The sequence below is a fragment of the Charadrius vociferus genome, unplaced genomic scaffold (genome assembly GCF_000708025.1).
Source record: "Charadrius vociferus isolate BGI_N301 unplaced genomic scaffold, ASM70802v2 scaffold196, whole genome shotgun sequence".
Taxonomy (NCBI): Eukaryota; Metazoa; Chordata; class Aves; order Charadriiformes; family Charadriidae; genus Charadrius; species Charadrius vociferus.
Window position 1 is genome coordinate 619,744 of NW_009648953.1, and position 17,052 is coordinate 636,795.

Genomic DNA, 17,052 nt, shown 5'->3' on the forward strand with positions numbered 1-17,052 from the left:
CTGAGGGGGTGTGATACCGAACGAGCCCGCCGTGCAGATGGCGTGTGTCTGCCGTCCCTTGCCGTGCCGGGGAGGGGTGGGTTGGGAGCGTTTCTGGCTTCTTGTGCGGGGCCGTGGGCCACTACTTATTGTGGGAAAATATGCCCGCAGTGGTCGGTGTGAAGGAGACTGTAGGAAAGAGTCCTCTAATCGCGTTCCAGAAAATGCGTTAAAGCAGGAAGTAGAAAATAATTTAAGTTCCTGTCCCTTTGAATAAAAAAATTAAAAGTGGAAGTGAATTCGTGATTGATATAGTAAGAATTATTTATTAAGCCAGAGAATGGGAATAAGTCATGATAGACTGCAAAATGTAAGGCGTGCTGCTACTTGTGTTACGTTTAGATTCTGTATGCTGTGTCATTTTTCGGTTCCTATTTTCCTTTAAACTGTATTTCTGAGAAATCTTTTATATGGGATTATGCAAATCATGCTGCATGTTGCAAAGCTTGCCAGGTGGGCTATTTTTAAACTTACACTGCCGGCCTGTTTGCAGGCTGAAAGGAATATGAAACAGGGTTTTTTTTTGTGAATATAGAAATATATTAGTCAGTTTATATGAAAGCAAGTGGTAATCCAAGATTGGCATCAAGGAGCATCTTCTGATTCTTCTTTTTTTTAATTATTACTTTTTTTTTTAAATAAAATTGTAAATTATACTTAGCCTGAATGTGTTTCTGGGCAAATACATTTTGAGTCACTTGGAAGCAAAGAGGAACATCCCTTGGGCAGAAAGGAAGAGGCTGTAGATCTTGATACAAGATCTATATCTTCTCTGTATTTTTTTCCATTTGGGTCAGTTGCAGTTGCGGATTCAAATAGCAGTATTAAGAACCGTCCCTTGGCTTTCACAGGGAGCTTGCTTGCTTGCTTTGTCTCTCCTGTGCTGTTAGGTATGCCCTGCAGTATGTAAAGCATTCCTGTTAACTGTTGAGCACTGTTTCTTTTGGTTAATGCACTGTTAACACATACATTTGAGAAGCACTGTTTCTCAGTGCTCTCTGAGTACTTATGCATACAAAGAGTTTTGCCTATGAGTAACCGGGTTAATATTTGATGCATGGCAGTTAAACGTAGGCCAGCGATGAGGAAATAGCTGGGAATGGTGCTTAGCTCAGCTTTTAAGTGAGCTGCAAGGGTATAGGTTAGTGCTCCCTCTATATAGATTGCCTCATTTCCGAAGATTTAAAGGCTCAATTAGGTGAAATGGATTGGGGAGAGCTGTATACACATATATTTTCTCAGGTAACAGACACAATTGTTCAATTCATTGAAGACAGTGACTACCGTAGTACAGAGGCAGTCAAGTTCATCAGTGTCATGCAGTGCAGTGAGTCTGTTCAATGTATGGTGCAGTGACTCTGTCTAATGAACGTATTTATTTACAAACACTCACGACTAGTGAGAGGTTAAAGCTACTCTTTTGTAATGGTCAATGTGCTTTAATGTTATCTTAAACAAAAATGAGGTCTCAGCTTTGGAACTAATGAACGTCCCCATTCTTTGTTCTTTTTGACTAATCCTCCCAGTTCCCTCATTGCTTGCTTGCTTATTTCCTTGTTTATTTTTAGTGGGCCATTCAGATTGTAGACAGACTAGCTTTCCTTAGACTTTAAAGTGAAATTAACTATTTTGACTTGAGCTTCTGGGAATGTATGATAATAATTTTGTTTTTCTAAGTTTGCTTTCAATAGGATGCATTCATATTGAAGAAAATCTATTTCTTAGAATTAAATCCTGTTTTACCTTCATGAAAGCTTGAGGATTTAACTGTGAGATGAAGGGGTTAGATTTTGAAATGCAGGTTTTTAATATAGTAGGTAGTGAAGTTTCTGTTTTGAGTAGCACTGCACAATTCTATTTATTTGTAGGCTTTATTTACTTGAATCATGATATTGGTGACAGTAAATGCTGCCTGAAAAACTTCTGTGACATAGTAGATTCTCTATAAGTACTTTGCACTTCATGGTGAAGGAATACTGCTGTTTTATCAGAACAGGAAGTTTTAGAAATGGTAGAATAAGTTCTTGCTGCTCCTTTGAATACTTGATATGATAAAGCGGTTGGCTAATGAGTTTTATGATGGCAGTGTGATATCCTAGGGGTGAATGATTGATATCTGGGAGAGATGCAACGACTAAGATGAAGGACTTTGATTTCGCCTAGACATCTAGTTTGGCAGATTACCCTTCTGCTTTTCTAAGCAGCTAAAGTTTAGAAGTCTCAGTGAAATGTAAGAATTCATCATGTTCCTTAAGATATGATGAAAAATAATTTTCTTACATTGCTTCTATGATTTATAAGTTTTCAAGGCTTTTGTGGTGTGTAGTAATTTATAATCTTTTTAATCTGGAATGAATCACAGGGGAGTAAAAATGTACTTCATAACTACTTCTTATTTAATATTTTGATCCTTTTGTTATTGATATGTTTGAAATAAGAAAAAGAATGGTGGTCCTTAGCAAACTTTTCTGTCCTTCCAGTTTCGCTGAATATGTGGTTTTGTTGAGCAGTGGTATAGCCAACGTTGTTTTTTTTTTAAAGACTTGACACTGTTAGCTCCATATATTTGTGTTTTCCAGATGTCGTGCAATAGTAAAGGTCATCAAGTTGATGCAAATAGATTACATTTCACTTGTTTGTTTAATAACTGAATGTAAATAAAACCCTTAGCAACTAATCGGTGTATTTTGAGAGTTGTCTACGTGTTTGTATTTTTGGTGTTTTTCCTGAAAACCTAGATCAGATATTTATCTGTCTTTTAATGTGAAGAATCTTTATCAGTAAAGTATGCCTCCTTAATTCAGGGCAACACTAGTGATACAATGTAGGAGCACAAACCTTTTAACAACCTGCTTGTATGCTGCTTTCTTATCTGCGCTGTTCTGGATCCCTCTCTAGCTTCTTGCTGGAGGAGGTTATGGAGAAGAAGGGACGAGGAGATAAGTGCTCTTAAGACCTACTTTTTCTTTCTTTTTTCTTTTTCTTAAGAGTGCTTACTCATGTAGAATTCTATCACCCACTCACGTGGCTGAATGCCCACGTGCTGTGCTAGAACAGCGTGTGTGCCTAGCCTCTTCCATGAGAATTCTCAGTCTCTGCAGTCTTTGTGGCACCTGAAGAAGCTAATGACTGCAGTTGGCTATTATCCTGAGGTTTCCTGTCTGCCAGTCATGGCAACGTCTCAATTTTTGAAGGAGGTCTGTTGCCGGGTGTGACATTCTAATTCAGGAAACCCAGTAGTTTAAATAAACAAAATGGGATTACCTGAAAGCAGAATTAAGTGGACCTGAAGTAAACAACAAACCACACTTGGATAAACAAACTCATTGCAAGCTTCAAAAGCTATGGAAAGAAGTATTGTGTATTGATTTGACTAGTAGGATTACAGGGTTAAAGACTTAATATATAGAAGGAAGCATCTGAAAGAGGCTGGTTCATATTCGGGATTTTAGACTGCAGTGAAAACTTCAAGTGTTTGACACTGCATTGTCTTTTTGATACAGGCATTGCAAATTCTTTTTGTCTAGCTTATGGCGAGTAATAGAAGTAATATTCTAGCAGTGGAAAACAAAATCTTCAGTAGATTGTTATACTTTAAAGCATCATGGAAATCAAAGTTGTTGAAACCTGGATAGACTTGAAAATTTTAAGTATTCTGGTAAATTAATTATAGCACTTGTAACATCTCTACAGCGGTTGGAGTTCCAGAGAGTTGGAGACATGATTAGCTTTATGGCTTTGGACAAGTGTTTTCTCTATATGTTTCCAAAAAAACGCCCACTGGATCTTGTCTACAACTCGAGACTTTTGGATGTGCAAAGCCTGATTTCTATGACCTTTTTTTAAGCAAGCCATGAAAATCAGGGTATGCTATTTTGATCAAGGCATCCATAACTAGGCATCAGTTGAAATGTTTTTCAGTGATAAAATGCCAGTGCAGGCAATTATTACTTCTAGGTGTGTTGGTATCACTCATGTTTTGTACAGTCATGCAATGAACTGAACTGGGGCAATGATCTGGGTTTAGACCCCGATGAGTTCTCTGGTCTGGTTCCTCATGCAGCCTCACCAAATCATGCTAGTATATCTGAATAGGAAAGAAATAGAGCACTGCTGCCAGAATAAGTGCTTTTTGGATGACAGCATCATAGACACTCAGAGAAAATCTGGTTATATACTTGTTTTGATCTAGTTTTACTTTTTTCAGATAAAGTGATATGTGTTCTTTGAGTACTTGACTGAATGCAGATTTCAGATATCCTTCTACATGTTACTGAGTGAGGCAGATAACTTATGCATTTCTCAGTTTTAAGGATCCTTTTTTTTCCCCTGTAACCAGAAACAAGAGGCTGGTATTGCTGTTGTTTAAAGATACAGTTAAGTTAAATACTCTGCGTGTGTAAAGATGCTCTCCAACAGAAGTTGTGTTATCTTTCACCAGAAATAATGCACTCTGTCTATTTTTCAACATTACCAAAGTGTATTTTAGCCAGAAACTGCAATTTCATATGCAAAATGTTAAATTCTTTGTGACCTTTAAGTAAAAAAATCTTACCTCTTGGCAGGGTAGGAGGGGAGAGAGAGTTGGTGTGATCTTTAAAGAAATACATTTTTTTTCCCACCCCAGTTGTCTTGTTCAAATGATGGTGAGTCCGCTGTGTAGGATCACAGGCTTTTAAAAGTGACGTGTGAATTAAATTGAGCTTGTGAGTGTTTCAGGTTTGGTTTTTTTTTCCCCCTTTGTACATCTTGATTTGATGAGTTGTGACAATTTTCAGAATTATACAGAATCTGTATTTGCAGAGGATTTTCTAATGTAAGTTGGAAAAAAAAGAAAGGGACTTGGAGCTCCGTTTCCTCTGTGTTACAAGCAGTGGGAAGGCCTAATTTTGAGGCTTATATATTTAGGATAAGTTCTGTTGACCAAGTACTTTCTAACAGAAGTCCTCACTTTAAGCTGGTGCCTTTCTCTTAGTCACTTATTTCAGCCATAGCGGTGTCCCAACACTTTGTTGGCTTAAGTAGCAGTGTGGCTGAGCAGTGATCTGATCTAGATTAAAAATAACCATGGGGGCAGCAAAAGGAATGTCAGGTTACATCTGAAGCCATCTGAGTCAGCAGGTGGCTATGAAAGTGCATGCCCCAACACATGGGGGAAGCCGTGCTATGTGGAAATAAGCAAAGGGTGGAGATAACAGTTGTTAAAGAACAAACATTTAACAACCTCATTTTTTTTTTTTACCCTATTGGTGTGACTCCCATTTCTTAAAAGCACGCCAGAAATTCCAGTTATGTTCTGGTTCCACGAGTTCGTGGATTTTTGGCTTTGAGGTGGGTTTCTTTGTGGGTGGGTTGTGGTGTTGCATTGGGGTGTGTGTGTGGTAGATTTTTGGTGTGGTGTGTTTTGTTGTGATTTTTTTTTTTTTTTTCTTCACAGTGGAGAGAGCTGATTGTGGAGTTTGGGGTTTTTGTTGTGTTTTTGCAACACCCTGTTCCTGGTGCATGCTGGCATAGCTGCTTGTGCAGCCACCTGGCAAACCTGGCTAGGGTACTCATCTCTCTGGGGAGAATACCCTGCAGAGCCTCATCTGGTCTTATACCACTTATTTTTATGTAGGACCACATTTTTGGTTACTATGTGGCTACAGCTACAGACAGGTGATTTGTTTTGAGTGTGAATTGCAGCCTGATGGCAAGTGTCAGCTGGTGGTTTATAAAACCACTTCAGTGTTTTTTTTCTCTTAGTACCTTGAATACAGCACTAGTTTTGCACATGGAGGGTTATCAGCCCTCTTAAGACTCACCTCAATTTTTAATATATCCTTAGTAGTGAATTACAGGTGTAGGTCTGCTTATGTCTTTTGGTGAATTGTTCATTTTGATTTATCTGACTTCTTAAAAATATAGCAGACTAAGTACCTGTGCAGGAGTTCATGCAATTCAACAACTTGCCACCTTTTAAGTTTAGGAATATCAGCTTGAATGTGCTGTTTTGTGAACAGCTATCCTAATCTTAGGTTGGGCTGCTGAAAAGATGATCCTTCTGTCTCTTTTGCTGGCTGCACTGCTGTGTATCTGTGCAGTCACCTGGTTAGAGGACCTGCTTCTACTGGCTGCATAGGTTTGGTAGTACCAGCCCTAAGTGGTGAAAGTGTGTAAGAGGAGGAGGGCAGGACTGCCCCTTTCAGCAGCTACATAGGCTAAGAAGGGTATAATCTGCTTCCCAAGCTTCCCTCAAGTGGTGTTTTATATAGGCAAGCAAAGAATTTGTATGAGACCTAAACCCTAACAAATTTTCTTGTTTATCAGGTCTTGGTAGTTCCAATGAGTTCAGAGTTTGCAACTTCCTTGGTGTCTGGGGGCCAGTGCTTCTCTTACTAAACTGAAGTGTTGATAAATGTGCTGGTGGATTCAGTTCTTGCATGGCTGGTTTGTTTTTTAATTTTTTTTTTCTTGGCTAGTACTTCTATGTTGATTGAGAAAGATGTACTTAAATTTGTGTTTTCAATTGTGGTTTTGATGTGAGCATATTGAGCCTGAATAGTTACAGTGCCTTAAATTTAAAGACGCTTGTGTCTTCTAGGTTAAAACTTAAACTAAATGGAAAATCACCATTCTGTTTTCTTGAATAGCTGAATTTGAGGATGCTCAATTACACTTGGATTACTTGACATGCTAAAATTTAGTAAACTGTCCTCAAAAGCCTTGAAACTGTACAATTCTTTCAAGACATGCGGCACAGTATTGAAGCAGGGTGCTGCTACTGATTATTTGGCTCCTATGGCAAAAACTAATGTGTATGTTTTGTCAGATGTGATTATCCATCACAAACATTTTTTGCATTCTTGGAGAGGAAATTACTTTTGATTGAATTATTTACAAATACAGAATAGATTTAAGCCCTCAGGAAACTTGATTAGGGTGTGGCTGATTTTGATTCAGTGGTGGGCTTCTCTAAGGTTTCTGTTGGTGTCAGAATGTAGGAGCTACAAGTAAAACTTTGTCTCTATCTACTTTGTCCAAGATTCTTTCCTTTCTGTATTACAGCATATTGATATGGTTTGCTTTGCATGTGGTTTTTTTTAGGCTTTTGTAAGTGTAAGTCCATAAGTGTGTGGTGTAGTTCACTGGAACAGCTAAGGCTTCATCTTTTTTCAGGCGTTCTTATTTGTATGTTTATACTGGGATGCGGTCCCATGAGTCTTTAGCAGTGTTCTTAATTCAGCATACCTTGATTTATAGAATAACTCAACATACTCTGTTTGCAGCTTCAGTGCTTCTCCTTAATTCACAGTAATCTTCTGGTTTACAGGTATTTCATGCATGGAGTTTGCAAGGAAGGAGACAACTGTCGCTACTCCCATGACCTCTCCACTAGTCAGTCTGCTATGGTGTGCAGGTATTATCAGCGAGGATGCTGTGCTTACGGAGATCGTTGCAGGTAAAGAAACGCCATTGACCATCCTATAGGGGAGCAATTACACTCTTGAGTGCCTGAGTAGAGACCTCACAGAAAGGCAGTAAATCTTAAAGTGTTTTCCTCTTTCATTGCAACTCCAGAAATTTATAAAAATAGCTGCTTTTCACAAACTGCCCTCTCTTGGTAAATACTATAGTGTTTGCTTTGCTATGCAAATAAATAAGCAAAGACAAGGCAAGAAGAGAACTGGTTTTCATAAAAGTGCTAGTTGTCAGGGTGTGGGGTGTTTTTTGTTTGTTTATTAGTAACATGAGTAGATAATTTAATAGAAATCTGAGACTACATTCAGACTAGCTGAACTGGTGGAACTGAGTTACATTTGGTAAGTGATCATAAAAGCCTGAACAGGTAAGAATTTTTTTTTTCCTAGATTGCATGTGTGTCTTCTGAAGTTGCTTCTCAGACACTTGAACTGCCATTTTGGAAAAGTAGCTGGAGTGTAGTCATGTAGGCTCTGAAATGTTGCCTGTATGAAATCATGCTATGTTATGAAAACATAGTATGACTTTAACCTATACCCCTGAAACTATTAAAAAGAGAAAAAGCGTGAAGTTAGGAAACTGATGCTTTCCTAGTATTGCACAGCTTTACAAAGACTTATGGGTGTTTGCATCATCTCAGGTTTGCATTATTAAAATTTATCAGGAGTTTTAACATTGTCTTGTTGCAGCTCTAATGTGTGGTGAAATAATTGCGTCATGACTTCATATGGTAGTTCATAGTTGGCTTTACTTTCATGTTTAATATATGGTTACTACATATAAGAAAGATAACAAAAATAAGCCTATCTGTAGCTTTCTATCTGCTAATGTTGCTTTCTTGATCGTGTAGATCAGTGGTCTCCAAACTCTGGATCGCATACCCCATCATTGAAAAATTTTTGAGCGTCCCCCAATATAGATTATATATATCTACTACTGTACTAATATATTATGTACATTATAAAACATACACAAAAATCAGAATTTAAAAAAGGATGTAATAAAGATGAGATAAACAGTATTTTATAAATGTTTTAACAGTCCAAAACCGTTTTTGCTCTTACTAAAAGTCTTATTAGTAATAATATTTTTTTTTACTGACAGTAATGTTGATTGAATATGCTTCGTTATTTTTTTAAAATCTTAGTTTAACATGTTGTAATAGCGATTTGAAGGTCTCATTCTAAGTTCAGTTTATTTCAGTGTTTAGTTTTAATGGCTATCATAGCTGAAAAAGATCTTTCATAAAGTTATATAGATGCAAAAGTAAGAATTGTATTGTTGGCTGCACTTTTCAATCCTATCCATCAATTATGCAAGGATTTTTGTTAAAATTTGGTTAGTAAATTTCCATGTTCCCTGATCTCAATCAGCTGTTCTTGCAGACTAATTGGAAGGTGTTGCATGTTTGTGTTTTTAACAAATGGGCCCAAAACCTACTGAAACTCTTTGGAAGATTTTTAAACATGTAAGAGAACTCTGTTTCCAAGTTTAAGTGTATAAGATATGAGAGTTTTTTTAATACTTGGCACACTTGCATCATTTTTGGAAGAAAAGAAAAATCAAACCCAAACACCCAACGCATAACGGTGGAAATGTTTTGGAACAGCAGTTTTCAAAATGTTGTCTCCATACCACAAGTTTCTTTCAAAAAGCAGTTACTTGTTCTTGAAACGTCTTTACCTTGAAGGGACAGACTGAGTCTGTTTATTTTTTTAGAAAATATCTGCTAGATAGCATACTACTGGCAGAGACTTGTTGTCATGGTAAAGGTCAGCAAATTTGGAACATTTGTCTTTTTGTGAAATAAAAACGCATAACTCATCTTTGACAACTTTTAAGTGCTTTACCACAAGATAACCAGCAAACCTCTGTGTGGTACAGATTTTCATGGTCACTCTCCATCTGTAACAAAGTGTTGTAATGATTTGACTCCTTAAAGGTCTTGTTTTTCTAAAATTAACCATACTGACGACACTCTGTAGCACTTTGTGATTCTGAGTCCATCTTTGCTACAATATCCTGCCTATGAATGATGCAGTGAATGAATTTCTGGTGTGGTGCTCTCTCTGTAACCTTATTCTGGAATCCTTTTTTTTATTATTATTAGTCTAGTCAAAGCAGCGGCTCCTGTAGTAGTTACATTTGCACAGTTTTTCCATAAAACATTGTTTTTATTAAGGAAGTAATTTACTGTTGAGAATATAGCTTGTCCAGTATATCAGTTTGTCTTTATTAGAGAAATCATTTGTTGAGAATATATATCTTCGGGTACATCTTTTCTTTAGTGGCTCACAAAAAGTAGTTATTTGTGTATTTCATTATTGAAACAGCATCTAGCAAATATCGTAAGCTGAGACATGTTAGAAACATCTGTACTTTCATCCAGCTGTACAGCAAACTTCCCACACTGTGAAATTTGTTCTAATGCTTGTTTCTTCAAATCTGCTGTGTTTTCTATGTGTTTCCCAATAGTATTTGCTGGCAAAGGAATGTGTTTTATTTTGTCCTCATATTGTTTTCCATGTGTTATTTCAATCATTTTTACCACAGCAGCAGAACAAATGGTCCAGTGGTATGGGGCTTTTTGTCTTTCACTATTACATAAGAAGCCTCAAAAGAGGCTTCTAAACATTTATTGTTAAGTTTTGTAAAGTACTGGGTTGAGTATAGCATGACTTGAAACATCTGAAAAAACTGTAGAGGTTTGTCTTCATGTTCTGGATGTTTAGATTTTAAATGTCTTGCTAATTGTGATGGCCTCATACTACCATTAGCTAATATCTCAAGGCACAATATACACTGAAGGCAAGGTTCATTGTTAATAATAGTGGACGCAAATGCATCTTTCAGATAGTCGTCTTGGTAATCTCTATTCCCCCCCACATCCCCTCTTGTCAGATCTGATTAGGTTGGCATTGTCTTTACCTTGTAGTGTGGCTGGTGAAGAACTCATAGTAGGAGTAGGAAAAGTGTTAGCTCTGATGTTTTCTCGTTATTTGCTGTTGCTCACATTATCAGTATTGTCTTCAGTCCACAGTTTATTTGCAGGAATCTTTTTAAGCCGCTTACGTGTTTTGTCAGAGTTAGTTTAGGTAAAACAAGGTAATATAATCTGCCAATCCGTTTAATTGGGCACAAGCAAACTGCAGTGTGTTGCAATATGCTGAAAGTGAACCAACAAGTGAGGGTGCCGTTGTCAACCCCGCTGCATGGTGGAACACCCGCTCCTCCTTCAGGACACCTTGCGCATACCATACGTGGGACCCTCTGACGTACGGACCGAGTGAGGACACTGTCATCAATCTGTATGTTAAATATTAGTAAAACTTAATTTCTTATTTTTTAGAAAAAATAAGGACAAGTTCTAGTATCTTCTTCCTGCACCCCGATGGGTTGTCTTGCTCACCTCATAGCGTGCATGCATGCCCCTGTAGGGGCCACTGATGTAGAGTTCTGAAGGCTTGACTTTTAAATTTGTGCTTCATAGCTTCCTTAGGATTTCAAAGCTGACATTTGGTTGGGAGCATCTCTTTAATATGCATGAACTGTGACACTTTGTTGTTTTCAATCTGCCACAAGGTAAATGAATCACAGTTGCTTAAAAGTTTTATATGATCTCCAAAAATTCCATCCCTTTGTCCTTGCAGTTACTTAGCAAATATCTAAGACTTCAAAGATACACCTGTAATTTATTTTCTCATGTAGCCTACTAGTTGCTGGAAGGCAGATTTATGAGGGAAATGATGCTTTCCTGTTGTTTGTGGGTGGTAGGGATCAAAGTGTTCTGAGCATCATTTTCCACAGTAAGTTGAAAGAGGCATTAGAAATAACTGCTAAAATGAATGAGGCAAGCTGCTCAGATATAGAAAAAGAACTGTTTATATTGGTTGGGATCTCTGGAGCTGTGCTGAAGGCAGAGTTAGCTTAGGTCAGGTTACCTGAGGGATTATCCAGTCAAGTTTTGATTATCTGCAAGGATGAAGATTGTGCAGCCTCTCTGGGCGCCTGTTCCAGTGTTCAACTACTCTCACAGTGAATTTTTTTCCTAATATCTAATTGTAACTTCCCATTTTGGACTTGTCTTGAACAACTTGAACTGTTGTTCTGTCATTGAACCTAATGAGAAGAGTCTGGCTGCATCTTTCCTCTGGCTTCCCATGAGATAGTTAAAGACAGCAGTATCTGCCCTTAGTCTTCTCTTTTCAAAACTGAATGAACTAATTTATCTCATTCAGTAATACTACACATGCATAATAGCTACATGACTGCTTTTGGACATAATTGAAGTTCATTCTCTGTAAGTTAAGAATTGTGCATGCTGCTCCATTTCCTCCAAAATCATGGAGTATCTTCTCTTTCCTTAAGCGGTGCTGACAGATGACACAAGTGGAAGCATATCTCTATAAAACAGAGTTATCAGTGGCTTTCTCTTCCAAGCCGTTTCTAGGTCCTGCTTCCAAACAGTGTGTTTATATCTTAATCAGTTTATTTCCAATACCTTGGGCTGCTTTATGGAGGTATTTTTTTGTGAAGAGTTGACATAATATGTTTTACCTTTTTAGATACGAACATACCAAGCCACTGAAACAGGAAGAAATGACTGATATGAATCTAGATGCAAAAATTTATCCTTCAGTATCCTCAGACTTCGCATCACTCCCTGAAACAGTTGAAGAAATTATTGCTGAGATAGAAGATGAAAATGCAGATCTGGCAGCTGCTGGAGTAGGTGCTGAAGACTGGGTGAATGCTGTAGAGTTTGTCCCTGGGCAGCCATACTGTGGACGTGGTAAGCTGATCATGGGATAACAGTAAATTTTTATCATGGTTCAACAGTTTCTATGTAGTACATTTATTTTAATGCTTTTGGTTTTGTTGAGTACAGCTATTCATATTTATTAATGACTTCTAGTGATCTGTCCTTAACTTGTGCTTGAGTTTTCTGATGTGAATAGTTGGACTGTTCCATGTCAGTTACTACTGCTGTCCTGACGATTTCTGAAAGCAGGTATACTTAAAGACAGTCTCTACATAACTGGCTTCCTCTTGTTATGACTCTGAATGACTTGGAGAATCTCCTCCTTTTGAAGTTTAGTTTGCATATGTGATGGGAGAGGAAAATACTGGTGATGTAATTAATATCACTGCTCTGGAAATATAATATGCTGCCTTTGTTTTTTTAATTTTTTTGTTTTATTTGTTTGTTTTTGAGGGGTTTTTTGCAATCTCTTAAAGGTTTTCTGGTGGAGGTAGATTCTTATAGAATGAATTGAAGCCTAATGCTTGCTTTCATGAATCTTACAGCAATTCAGACTAGAAGCTGAAAATCATATATTCTAGTTACCTTTCTGAGACTTGACTTTCCAATACTTTAACAGCTCATGTTGAGAGTGAGATTGAAGAAGCTGATCATATGGGACCAGACTGTTAATAGGATATTAGTCATCTGCGTTCCCTGCAGAAAGATAGCACAAAGACTTACATTTTAAGTGAAAAGTAGGCTGAAGGTGTTTATTTTAGCATAATTTCTAATCTTTGGCTCTCTAAAACTGAAAGCTTATGGCCGTGAGTACTCAAATAATTGTTTGAATCCAAAACGGACACCTTGTGTCCAGAAGCGTTTGAAGTTGTCATACAGTGCTCAGATTATACTTCTTTGTCTCCACAGCACTCCTCAGAATATCAGATCTGAAAAGAGAATTACCTTCTCATTGTTACAGGGTGCTGCGGGAGCCTGATCTGATCTGATTTGAGGAAGGGTAAAGAGGAAAGGAATGGTTGAGCAACATTAACATTTTGCTAGTGTTTTTGAGAAGTTTGATTATGGAATTGTTTGGCATACCTGTGATTTGTGTATAGACAAAAGGAATTAAAACTTGTCTTCTACCTGTTAATATGTCACCTTATGGTCGTAAAAGATACAACTTCTGTCTTCGCTGAGACAAAAAATCCCTTTTTTAAATCAGAATAGAATAATTTAGATTGGAAGGGACCTCTAGATTTCATCTAGTTCACTTCCTGCTCAAAGCAGGGTCAGCTATGTCAGGCTGCCAGGGGCTTTGTTTAGTGGAATCTCTGTCCTCAGAGATGTTCAAAACTCTATAAACTCTGGGCAACCTTTGTAGTGTTTCAAGGAAAAACCTCTTTCCTAGTATATAATTGGATTTTTCCCCACTTCAGCTTGCCTTCTGTCTCTTGCCCTGTGCACATGTGAGAAGAGTCTGGCTCTGCAGGTTTTTTTTTGTTTTTGTTTTTTTTTTTCCTCCTTTCCATTAAGTAGTTGAAGGTAGTAGTAAGATTGCTTCTTAAGCTGAACAAGTCCAGTTTCCTCAGTCTCTTTTCATGGGCTTCAGCCCCCTTAACGGCTGGGTCACCCTCCACTACGGTAAATTTATTGCTAGTTTGAACAGCCAGAGATCTTTTAAATACACCTACTCCTTATAGAAGAGCTGGTGCTTTCTCCTAAATTCCTAAAGTGTAAGATCATTTCATTATACCTTTAACTCACTTAGTTTTACTGAAGCAGTTCCTTTTTCTAGGGGGTCAGGCCTATTTTTCATGGAAACTTGTCGCTGCCACAGATTAAGTTAAACAACATTCTCTTTTCTGAATCTTGTTCCAAAATCTCTGTTTTGTATCCTTTAAAATTTGATGTATTTTCATGTACAAACATATTCAGCTGTTTGTTCTGAACAGTGCTACATGGTGCAAATTCCCACAGTGACTTCTTAAAAGCTGTGTTTAAAAAACTTTTCTGCAGCCACTGTTTTTATTAGGCTATGAAAATGAAGAACCTTGCTGTAGTGGTCAGGAAGATGTGTGCAGTGTGTTCCACAGTGTGTACTTTAAAGCCTCACAGATTATTCTCGTCAAGTGCCTGGAGAAATGTGCAGGTACTTGGAAACTTTAAAATGGAACCTATATTTTCAAGATTGGCTAGAAGCCTCTATGTTTTAAATTCTTACAAATGCTGAAGATTCAGGATTGGCAGTTTGACCATGCGTAGCTTGGGCTATAACGCTCATCTTTTACTATGAGACAAGACATTCTGCTAATGCAGGTGATTCTTTGATTTGGGACTAAACCTGACCTCAAGGCCTAGCAAAGAAAATAGCAATGATTCTTCAGATACTCACCTGTTTCATGTACAGATGCACCGAGTTTCCATATTTTGCTGCTGCTATTCTAGGTGTTCTGGAATAATTGAGGGAGAGTAGAAAGGCAAAAATAAAGAAACTCTGAATTGAGTGGCTGTTTCCTGCTGCTACAAGTACAAAGCATGTCCTAGAGTGAAAGCAGGTGGTGTGTGAAAATTGAAGACAGTGAACAAGTTTTTTCACTAGTATGAATTTGCCCTGTTGACTGTGACAGGGGCAGTGAGAAGATAGAGGCTGGGTCCACCTACTGGAGAGTTGTGGTTTTGGAAACAGCAGACAGTAGAGTAAATGTTACTGAGTTATGTTGGATTCACAAAGTCACTAAGAACTAGTTGTACTTTTTTATGCAAGGATGGTATTGTGCACTGGACTCAAATTTAGTAGCTGTACTGTGCTTGTTGACTTAAGTAGTTGTTGATTATGGTTTGGTTTTTTGTTTTAAATAACAACTGTGTACCTTTTTTGTGCCAAGATGTGAAACTCTGTTCTCTCCTGTGGACCAGCATCGTAAATATAAATGGGTTTCTAAGTCAGTCTCTGTAGGGGTAAGACTTCAAAGCCTTTCTTCTCAAGGAACCTCAAGTAATAAGTTTGCTGGGTTTGTTGTTGTTTTTGTTTGGTTGGTTGGGTTTTTTTTAATGACTAAAACCCTTACTGAATAAAGTATTGACAAAAAATATCCTTGAGAGGAGTGCAGGTGACTCTGGAAAATTTTTCTGTTAAGAGAAGCTTCAAATGTGCCTCTTCTTTCAAAGTATGCATTTTCCAGGGATGTAGGATTGCTTTAAGCAAAGATCACCTTGCCAGCTCCATTAAAAGAAGTACTATGTCACTCAATTCCTTTAAAACTCAGCTGCATTTGTCTGTCTATTAGGCTTCTACCCATCTGTACTACGATCTGCTAAACTCTTCTCCTTCAGTACGGGTCAAACAAGATGTCAGAAGTCTGTTGAATTCAACTAGGTAAAAAAATCTGTAACAACACTGACTAGAATCAACACTGGCAAAAATGGCAGTTGAGGGAATAGGAACTGACTGGTAGTTGTGACTTTTGTTACTACCTTTGGAAGTGGAGACTATAGATTTCAAACAGGGGCGGGATTTCCATTAATAAGTTCAAATTTTCATGTTATGTTCAGCTACTCAGAAGAGTAGGTAGAGCCTAGTATATGGTTACTTGTTGCTTTTCTTGGTGCCAGTTCACTAGAACTCATGGGGAAGAAGAGGTAATGAAGACTTTTGGTTGGGAATCTCGTACTGAAAATTGAGCAGGTTGACAGTTGACTTGCTAGAAACATGCTTTTCAAAAGCAAACAGACTGATCTAAGATAAGTGCGAGTGACCTCTAAAATGAGAGATTGTTCAAGAAGCACACTGGAACTTCTTTTGAGAGCTAATATTTTCTTATGCTAATCTTCAATATTTGCTTATGCCCCAAACCTCTGAGCTTTCAGTGACATACTTTTTCTTTGTGTCAAAAGCTAACAGGCTGATATATCTTATTGTGGTTTTTTGCTCCATGGGGATGAAAAATGTGTGAGCATGCAGCCTCTGATCCTTCTTGAGAAGGAGTCTGTCTTTTACTGATCCGAATATGCCTTTAATAGGTTTTGCTTACTTTTCCAAATCTAGTGCTCAAACAGCTTATAAAAGTTACACTTTCTTATAGCATTGATGACTTTTTACTTTTGGAACAACTATTTGTTATCTAAATGCAATCCAGTTGCTTTCTTCCTGGTGTTTATTTTGAATATAGTAATGCTTTGCTGTTCTCCTGCATCTACTGTATCTTCAGTTTCAAACTGACTGCTTTTGTCTTGTAACTTAAGTTTATCATCCTAGTTATGTATGATCTCAAATGGCTGTTTGGCTTGTGGTGACACCGACAAGCATATGTTCAAGAGGTACAGGGAGAGGTTTTAAGTAGAAACTGTCTAAATGGGGAAGAGAAATTATACGGATTTCAGTTCAATTTAGAATTAGGTAAGGGAGTTTACTTAGTCAGGATTTTACAAAACTGATGGCTGCCTTAGAATGCAATGAAAATATCCTGAATTTCAGTTTCTTAAAGCTAGATTTATGTGTCTGACTAACAGACTGGATATCTGTTTCAGATAGGGGTTTTGGTAAATATCTAGAATAGAGTTAGTTTGAGAGGTGTGGACACATCATACAGATGCATGGGAGTCTAGAAGTGACAGTATGTTGCTCAGGCTGAAGAACAAAATGCTAATTAACCTGCACATAAGGAACTGCTGTTGTAGTCTTTCCATATTGGCATTTTGTTATGCTGGATACACCTCTGCTTCAGCTGTGTAATTTCTGGGAAAAAGCCTGTGACCTTTAGCTGATATGGAATTGATTCTCAAAGCAGTGAGAGATCTGTAACCTT

At 37.7% G+C, this 17,052-nt stretch overlaps 1 protein-coding gene across 2 annotated transcripts in view; it reads left to right on the top strand.

Moving 5' to 3' along the window:
• The first annotated feature begins 7,346 nt into the window (after positions 1–7,346).
• MKRN1 (makorin ring finger protein 1) overlaps positions 7,347–17,052 on the top strand; it is a 14,659-nt gene continuing 4,953 nt past the window's right edge. For both annotated transcript variants that reach the window (XM_009887400.1, XM_009887401.1), the window contains exons 1-2: positions 7,347–7,480; positions 12,066–12,292. In XM_009887400.1, coding sequence (XP_009885702.1) covers positions 7,359–7,480; positions 12,066–12,292 — 349 coding nt within the window. In that variant the 5' untranslated portion in view covers positions 7,347–7,358. The remainder of the gene's footprint in view (positions 7,481–12,065; positions 12,293–17,052) is intronic.